Source organism: Podarcis erhardii (genome assembly GCF_964252035.2).
Source record: "Podarcis erhardii genome assembly, chromosome: Z".
Classification (NCBI taxonomy): Eukaryota; Metazoa; Chordata; class Lepidosauria; order Squamata; family Lacertidae; genus Podarcis; species Podarcis erhardii.
This window is the reverse complement of record NC_138504.1, coordinates 34785517-34794932: the sequence shown is the minus strand read 5'-3', so window position 1 is coordinate 34794932 and position 9416 is coordinate 34785517. Positions and strand designations below refer to the sequence as shown.

Sequence of the window (9416 nt, the reverse complement as noted above, 5' to 3'; positions counted from 1 at the left end):
TGATACAATGGGGCAGAAGGCGAATGAAAAAACCCAATGGTGAGAGGGGAATAGAGTGGCTGATGGTTCCTGGAAAGAGCTACTTCTGTCAGCCAGCACAGAGAGGAGGAAGCTAGCTTTCTTTGTGTCTAATAATGCATCTACAATCTAAGCATTTACAGTAATGTTTCACTTTTTTGCTATGCACAAGTGAAGAAAACACACCATCTTCAGTACCAGTATGCAGAAACAAACAGCTTAAAATTTCAGTTTTAATTGGGTTAAGTTTACACACAATACCAGTGAGCGTTTTTAGGCCCATCCATACATATATTACAATTTACAAGCAGATCATGCAAACATTCATCAGAAGCATTATAAAATTACATGCACCAAAGATTCTGCAGTGGTTTGAGAAAGCACCTGTTCTAACATTCCAGTATGCTAGAAGCTACTGCTGAACAGCTTGGGCAATGAAGATTTTATCTTTTTAATACCATAAGTGATGGGAAACCAGCATACATTAAGTTGTTTGGCAATTCAAAATGTAATTGTGTAGCTCTTGAGAGCTCAAAGTACATCTCGACAATCCTTAGAAATGAACAACCCATCAGGTAGGCCTGTACTAAGATTGCAGGGACATTCACGGCTAAGGTAAGATTCAAACCCTAGACTTCTGTTCATGCTCTCTCCACTTTCAATAATTTTACATAGAACACTGATGTATAAATATCAGGGTTGGTTTTTTTAAAAAATATATTTAACACCTGAATCTAGGCACTGTAAGCTTCAAAGAAGTGATGAGGTTAAAACCATTAAAACAACAAACATACCAAATACAGTTTAAAATGGGGAAACACATGGCAACATGTAAACAGTCCTACATTAACACAATCTCCCTTTCTCCCTAGGAGTGGGCAATATAAGGCACTTGTAAAACAGGAGGATTTTCTTTAATCTCAACCTCCATAAAAGCCAGTGGCTAGTCCTCATGACCGCCAAGATGCCTCTTGAACACATTGACAGCAGAAAATGGTATTCTATAAGGGAAACAACGCAGATCTCTTCGGCACAAATCCAATACAGTCTTGAGTGGGCTTAAGCCTTTAAGAGCACAACTCTGTGCTGCTGCCTCTAATGTTTCTCTTCTCATGCCCAAAGTGATAGAAATTCATTCAGAACTTGGCATATGACCTGTGTTTGGCCTTGCTATTTTGCCTTTAAAAACAGGGATGGGCAACCTGGAAGTGCCCCTCCCCCCCAAGATGTTGGACTTTCAACTCCCATCACCCCTGGCCATGCTGTCCAAAAACACCCAAAGGGTCACAGGTTCCTCATGCCTGTTCTAAAAATCTTATCAAGGCAAAAAGTTTGGTGCCAATTCCACACCTGAGCCAGATTTGAGAGATCAAGTAACAACCACAAAAGTCATCTCAGCAATTACAAATTTAACATGTTTATTTTGGCATAAGCTTCCTGGACCACAGTTCAATCAGATGTAGGGGAAGACTAAACTGGCAAGCAGGCGCTTGTGGTTTGTGTGCAAATGGGTACATAATGCTTGCTAACCTGCATCTTCTGCAGTTGAAATGGATCATAGTCCACAAAAATCTCTTATTATAATGAAACATTTTTGTCTCTAAGGTGCTATAAGTCATCTGGAGGGCTGCATGTTTCCTAGCCCTGCCATAGTATCAAGAGTTTCCAAAAAGAGAGAGGATAGAACAGGGTGGTTGGAGACACCCGCCCCTGGCAGATTCTTACTTCTAGCCAGGCCCCATCCTTTCTCCCCGACTACTTGACTTCTCACCAGTTTCTCGTAGATTTTACCAAGACCCAGCAAATCCTTTAGACTGCTTGATCTTCGCATACTTCTGTGTCAGGTGGGGTGAGGTGTCGGCAGTCTACAGTGAAAATGGCCAGAACACCTACTTCTTCAACAACGAAGAGTGCTTTATTATCAAACAATAAAATGGGTGGATCTGCAGGGGATAGGAACCTGTTACAGCAGGGGGTGCTCCCATCCTGATGGATTCCCAAAACACCCAAGCAAACACAAAACGGAGATCTGAGCTGTGGATGGGTGTTGAGGGCATAGAAAACAGATAAAGCTACACTGCAACGATCCCCTCTCCAAGCTAGCAGCAAAGTAGAAAGGCGACCATATTTCCTTGGTTTGAGAAGCCAACCTCCCCATCATAAAGCAAACCACCCCAAGCACACAGGATTGGCACAGAGCTGCCGGACCGAACCCAGGGGGCTGGACTGGATGATCCTTCCCAACTATAATTCTATGAAGAGGCCATGAGGAAACGCAGCTGCTGACAGATCCAGAGGCGGCCTCAAGTTAATTTCAGTTCCTTCTCAGTGTCTACAGCAGGGGTTGTCAACCTGGTCCCTGCCGTCCACTAGTGGACGTTTCAGGATTCTAGGTGGGTGGGAGGAGGTTCTACAGCACAAGCTGAATCTTCCTTCCATCGAGCACTGGTGGGCAGTAAGGAAATTTTACTATCAAGAAAGATGCATTAGTGGGCGGTAGGTAAAAAAAGGTTGACTACCCCTGGTCTACAGGGAAGCAGGAATTCCCTGTCTGCCCTCTGGACTTGTCTGAGGTGGGAAGCAGGCTGCCATTCCTATATTCTTGTTTTCACAGCAAAAACAAAATGCAGGTATGACAAGAAAAAAACCTATCCCCCCCAATTCTGGGGAAGCAATAAGGCACTTCATGATCACAGGATAAAGTCTGTCTGTTCCAAGCTCCTTTCAAAACAAAAACCAAACGTATTTTTATTTTAGCTTAGTTTGTCTGTTTTTTGGCCTAGCAGTCCTAGAACCACAAACAGGCCTCGCTCCTTGGAGATCAGGGATGTAAGACACTCCCTGCAGCTGAAGCCTTTGTGCAACTGTCTGGATTTTGGAGCCTCCAAGGCTTTAAACCGCAACTCCCCCCACCTTTAAAGTTTAGACCTGGGGTTCGATTTGAGGAGCAGCTGCATGTCCAAGAGGGCCTTCTCTAGGTAATGTGCCATCCGGGCTGCATTTGTTTCGGCGCAACTGTTGAAGGCCGAGATGGCAAAGTTGATATGTTCGTCCATGGGGTTGTAGCAGATCCCGTAGCCATCTGGGACCACTGGGCCGAAACACATTACGCAGTCAGTCTTTGCGGGGACCTACAGAGGAGGGGGAGGAGACATATTCATTTGTATCAGTGGTCCCCAGGCTCTTTCAGGACACCACCCCGCTTGGTTCCACCAGAACCCCCCCCCCCCCATAAAAATCATTAAGAATAGCGGCTTGCACAACCCACAAAAGATCATAACACAGTAAAATTCAAAACAGTAACAATTAGCTGCACTTTTATTCAAAATCTAACTAAGGTTATTTAGTTTAATTCAACAAGTCCACATGTCCCCTCCTTGATTAGTCAGGCGAGCTGCTGTTTACCTGGCTGGTGGAGAGCTTGAAGTGCATGGCAACAGCATACGCAGTATCCATAAACAGTTCAGGCATGCTGACAAGGTCCTCAATGGCCTGGAGCTTCAGCCCCAGGAGGTGGCGATCTATTGCATCCCCTCTAATTGCCTAAAGGGTTGAAAGAAAAAGCTACACCAACAAACAATGGGCAGCAATGTTCTCTCTGCAGCCAGATACAGCTATAACACCCAATTTTTTATTTTTTATTTTATTTTACTGCACTGCATTTTTATCCCATACTTTCTCCAAGGAGCTTAAGGTAGTTCTCCCCCTCCTCGTTTAATTCCCACAACAATCTTGAGAGGTCACCTGAGGATCTTCATGGCCAAGTGGGGGAATTTGAACCCTGGTAAATACTTTAAATAGATTTTTGAAAAAGGGATAGTAAAACATCAGCAGGTGGGAGCTATCTGGGCCAACAGATTTCCAGCAATTGGTGGAATTCAGGTGCCTTCCATGAGGTGGGTGCCACTGCAGAGTAGACTCTACCAGACAGATTTCTGCAGGACAGGCATGGCCACAAGGGCTTTCTCTGACAGTTAAAGTGGGCTAGTTGGTCTAAATTGGGGCAGGGGAGAAGGCTCTCTCCTGGATAACTTGGTACCATGTAGGGATATGAAGGGAATCCAGTAAAAGTTGGTCCTGATCTGCACCAACCTCCTGAACAATGTGTGAATTGGTTTGGGTGTCCACTCAGCAATGGGCATATAGCTGGATCCTCACCCACCTTATGGATCACATAGGAGGTATCCAAGGGCTACCTCTTTTGTTGTTTTCTTGTTTTATGGAAGTAATTGCAAGCTCACTAGCAGGCAAGACTCCTGCTGTGACACACTGAAAACTCTTCCTTCTAGGCACCTATTGGAGCACCAAAGAATCTGCTCTGTATCAATGAAGGGTGGCTCATTAAGGCAAATGGGGCATTATAGGAACTTACCATGTCAGTGTAGGCACGATGAGCCTGGGTGGCTTGTCTCAGTAGTTCCACCTTCTCCAGGTCCTGAGGGAGGAATGAGAAAGAACAGCTGCTGAAAACTACTCCATTTCAATAGCCCACCTGCCTAACAAGAGTTCCAACTCTTCCATTTATTTTCCATTCTGCATTTGTAAGAACTCAATCTTCTATTGTGGCAGCACCTAAACTTTGGAACTCCCTGCCTACTGACATCAGGCAGGTGCCTCCACTGCACTCTTTTCAGTGCATGCTAAAAACATTTTTGTTTAGACACGCCTACCAAGATATTTAGAGGGCCATGGGTGGTGCTGTGGGTTAAACCACAAAGCCTAGGACTTGCCGATCAGAAGGTCGGTGGTTTGAATCCCACGGCGGGGTGAGCTCCCGTTGCTCGGTCCCTGCTCCTGCCAACCTAGCAGTTCAAAAGCACGTCAAAGTGCAAGTAGATAAATATGTACCATTCCGGCGGGAAGGTAAACGGTGTTTCTGTGCGCTGCTCTGCTTCTCCAGAAGCGGCTTAGTCATGCTGGCCACATGACCTGAAAGCTGTACGCTGGCTCCCTCGGCCAATAAAGTGAGATGAGCGCCGCAACCCCAGAGTTGGTCATGAATGTACCTAATGGTCAGGGGTCCCTTTACCAAGATATTTAGAAAGTCAATGCAAGTTTCAAACTGTTTTTAGTCTATTGTTATTTTAACTTTTCCAGAGTCTAAGATTATTGTTCATTTTTCTTACTGATAATTCTATTGTTTTATTATTTTTGGAAAACCACTTTGAAGGTTTTTATTTTTTAAACAAACAGAATGGATACCCACAGCAGAGGTGCACAAAAGGATTGAGGCTCGCAGAGTGTCCCTGTAAATTTGCTAGGGAGAACTCTGTGAGAACACTCCCCTTGTGCCCTGACAGGAAGAGGGTGTAGCTATTTATCCTTCTCCCTGCCTGGGCACACTCTCCTTTCTGCTCTTCTTCACTCTTCCACTCTTCTCCAGCAAAATGAGAACATCTGCTAGGGGAAGCTTGTTGAAAAAAAAGTATCTTAAATGGTTCCCAGAATGAGCAGATAGTGGGAACCTGTCATATATTGTCAGGAATTTCATTCCACAGAACAGGGGCAACCACACTGAAGGCCCTGCTCCGAGTTACTGCACAGCAAGCTTCTGAGGTCTTTTAAACTAGCAGGAGAAGCTCTCCTGCAGACCACAGTGACCTACTGGGTATATAAAGGGATAATCCTTTATATACCGAGTAGGTTACTGTGGTCTACAGGAGAGCTTCTCCTGCTAGTAACCTCTGAAGTACAGTAACCTGGTCCTAAGCAGTATAGTACCTTATAGGTTAGCAGCAACACCCTGAACTTGGCCTGGTAGCCAAGGTAACTTTTCACACATCTGTGCTGACTGTTCTTCATCAAGAGTATTATTTTTCCAGTAAAAAGGGTCATCACAGGAAACCTCTCCCCAGACCCTTTAAAGCTCAAATGGTCTTTGAGTAACATGGGCTGTCCCATTGCTTGTTGTCTTGCATATCGCCAATCTCAAGCTAAGATCGTTTCGGTGATTGAAATGTGGTGAATAAAAGATGTTTATTGTGCGATCCTAACCATTTTTACATAGAAGTAGGACCTACTGAATTACTTCCAGGTAAGTGGGGCTTGGATTGCAGCCTCTCTTAGTTTTAATAGCCATATCTCAATTTTCTATTAATATAATATACAAAGCAGCTTACAATGAAAAACAAAGATATGGTATACTGAATATGAAACATTGTTTTCATAAAAATAGCAAGGAGAACAGGTATGTTCCAGCAGAACAGTTTCTGGGCCTCTGCTGCACCCTTAGGGGTTTCACTTCTTTTGGTAACCATGAAGCAGGACTTCTCCTCTCTATGATCACATTTGGGCTGCTCTGGTTGCCAAGGACAACAGTCTCTATGGTAGTTCTAATTGCTACCTGTGTTATCACTGGCTGGCTGACAGATCTTCTTTTAACACATGAAGCCTTTATTCATAAGAGACCATTCTGAATGGTTCGATCCAGCATGCTTTATAAGTTCTGTTTGGGTTCCATCCAGTGCTGCATGAGCTGAAGGCCCTCATGCAATGGGGAACTTCCCTCTTGCTCTCCATGGGGAGGGGGGAAGCCATCTAAGGGTCAATATGGGCAGCAAAGGAATCCGCTTTTCCCACCTGCTTGCCAGAATCATCCATGGCTTGCACAAACTTGAGAGAATCTACAGAGGCAGAACGGATCGTGTCTGTCCGGCCCAGGCGGAACATCCGGAGTGAGGCACTCTCATAGGTGGAACAGGCCTCCCCATACATCCTAGGAGGAGGTTGACAGAAAAAACAAGCAGAAGAAACAGTCAGCAGATCAGAAATGACTCTCTGAAGAATTTGAGAGAACGCACATCAGGTGAGCCCTGCTAGATCAGGCCGAAGGGGACCCATCTAGTTCCAGCATCCTATTCTCACAGCAGCCTGTCAGAGAGGGTCCTTTTACAGGTATTTTTGAATACCCCACAATTACTGGGGTCCTATTAGTCTCCTTTGCTGGAAGTTCTCAAGAAGGTTTCAATTTGAGGCCTTTCAAACATCATTACCGCTTATTCTTGTGCCTTTCTTTTTGCAGGGGGCAAGGAGTGTCACAGAACCTTTGGGCCTCTGCAGCTGCCTGTCGCATCTCTGAATGAACCCCTGCTCCTTCCAAAGCAGTGCACCTTGCAGGGACACAGGAGGCGAGTTCCTCCTATAGGAAGGAACCCCTCCTGAATTTAAAACTGAATGCCTTGGGGTGTGGGACCGAAGGATGCCTCAGAAATTGGAAAAACATTCCTCTATGGAATTTGGAACCTGCTGGCTCTAGGCCAGGAAAGTAGCCCTCCAGCCCTCTCTCTCTGGCCCTTGGTATTCTCCCCAGACCACACCCAATGCCTTGCTTTGCACTACCCATGAGTTCTGATGTGCCTAGAATGTGTCCTTGACATCTGATAACAGTCCTTGCTTGCCTTGTTAGAGGGTAATTAGTGTGTTACACTACACTATTACACTAAGTACTACACTAAGGTAAACCTATCATTTGTCGCTCTCCCACTTTCCCCCCAGCATGCGGCCTCCCGGAAGGAATGCAGCCTTTGGGCTGAAATTTTTTCCCTAACCCTGGTTTCAGTATGTTCAGACTGCATGAACTGTCAAGCAGACCCAAGAAAGTTGTTGTGAATGTTCTGATTGCTACTAGAAAGTAAAGTAGAGCACCTGTCCCCTTCCCCTTCCCTGTCACCTACCTGTAGTAGGCCAGCTGCAAAGCAATCTGGATAAAAGCATCTGGACTGATCTTTTCTGACTTGGGGAAATTCTTCCCAAACTGGTGGAAGACAGTTGCACTGATATCCAAGTCTTGCACCAGGCTGCAGAAGGACAGAGGAAGACGTGCTTTCTTGAGATGTTTATCAATAGGCTGGAGAGCTAGATGTTTCTGGCAATATCCCTGCTGGTATTTCCATCAGCTACTGCTCCAATGCTTCCTGCCTGCTACACATTTAACTTAAGAGGACTAGGAGAATGACCGGCCCTTTAAGAGACTGCAGATTACTTCTTTCTGCCCCACGTCTGTGCTACCGCATGCAACAGCAACAAAAAAGATAATTACTCTGAGCCCAATGAAAAGATCTTCAAGATTCTAAACAGCCCCTCACAGGAACTAGAAACTTGATTCCCCCCTCTTCATATTTGCTTTAAGTGGAAGCTGAGATAGCCAGTCTCCATCCTGTGTTGGCATGACTCTGGGGAAGTCTTTTTCCTCTTGTTCATTCCTGAACCTGTCTCCTCTGGAAAACTCCTATTGTGCCCCATGGATAACTCACATGTTAAGGTTCTGTTTCGCTTTCTCGATATCATTCTTCACTTCTGGGGTGATGTTAAACCGGAGTTTCTTAGGCATCGGCAAGGGAACCATGGGAGATCTCACCAATTCTGGTTTCTTTCTACCAAAGAACAACCACCAAAGAGATGTTAAGAACAGAAGGTGGTGTTTTCAGTTATGAGCATCACATCCTATACAACACAGCAAAGAACAGGATCCTGGATGCATAAGGCCCTGCTTCATGTGCCCCCTCCAAGGGAGGCGTGGAATGTGGCAAAAAGAACAAGGTCTTATCAGTGGTGGCTCTCTGGCTGAGCATTGCCTTCCCCTGTGAGGTGCACTTGGCACCATCAATATTAGGCACCAGGCAAAGATGGTCCTGTTTACCTATGCATTTAGGTTTTAATTGGGATTTTAATGGTATGACAATGGAAGGTAGGGGGAGAGAACAACATTCATGTTCATGCCCCTTACAACTTATAATATCCTGAAAATGGTATGGCTCCCTGGCACTCCATAAACAGAAGAGCTGTTTTTATGTGTATGCTGCAACATTTTGCTGCAGGCCCATTTGTGGGAATAATATTCATTCACCTTACAGGGCTGGTGTAAGGCAGGGGTAGTGAACATCAGCCCTGGAGACTGAAGTGGTCCTCTGAAAACACCCCCTCAAGATCTAACAAAAATGGAGAGTAATGGCTTAAAAAGATTTATAAAATAAAAATAAAATAAACACAGAGCTGGAGAGGGTGAAAAGGTTTAAACCTTTCCACCATGCCCAGAGGCCTGGTCATCTGTTGAGTGTATCCCCATCTGCACACATGAGGAATGGGAGGCTATGCACAGTCTTGGTGGGCGTTCGTACATGTAAGTTTATACAGCAGGTCTCCTGCAGGCTTGTGTGGCTGTGGCTGTGGGGTGGCCAAAGCCACTGCTGGCATGAGCCCCCCAAACAAATGGCCACAAATGAATGCGGCCCTTGGGCCATAAATATATAAATATATATATACAACCCCTGCTATAAAAAATTACTATGAAGTAATATATGTGCATTATATAAAACAGTGGATCCCAAACTCGCCCCCCCCCATGGACCACTTGAAAACTGATGAGGGTCCTGGCAGACCTCTTAATTATTTTTTTCTGC

At 45.1% G+C, this 9416-nt stretch overlaps 1 protein-coding gene and 1 long non-coding RNA gene across 3 annotated transcripts in view; one reads left to right on the top strand and one right to left on the bottom strand.

Moving 5' to 3' along the window:
* Positions 1–237: 237 nt before the first annotated feature.
* The window catches only part of CRAT (carnitine O-acetyltransferase), a 28385-nt gene continuing 19206 nt past the window's right edge, over positions 238–9416 (bottom strand). For both annotated transcript variants that reach the window (XM_081847028.1, XM_081847027.1), the window contains exons 9-14: positions 8271–8390; positions 7692–7814; positions 6598–6733; positions 4391–4453; positions 3424–3561; positions 238–3149 (exon numbers count right to left, since the gene is read on the bottom strand). In XM_081847028.1, coding sequence (XP_081703154.1) covers positions 2934–3149; positions 3424–3561; positions 4391–4453; positions 6598–6733; positions 7692–7814; positions 8271–8390 — 796 coding nt within the window. In that variant the 3' untranslated portion in view covers positions 238–2933. The remainder of the gene's footprint in view (positions 3150–3423; positions 3562–4390; positions 4454–6597; positions 6734–7691; positions 7815–8270; positions 8391–9416) is intronic.
* LOC309333669 lies at positions 6744–7616 on the top strand. The gene is made up of 2 exons (XR_014152659.1): positions 6744–6823; positions 7040–7616. It is a non-coding gene; the product is annotated as an uncharacterized lncRNA (long non-coding RNA).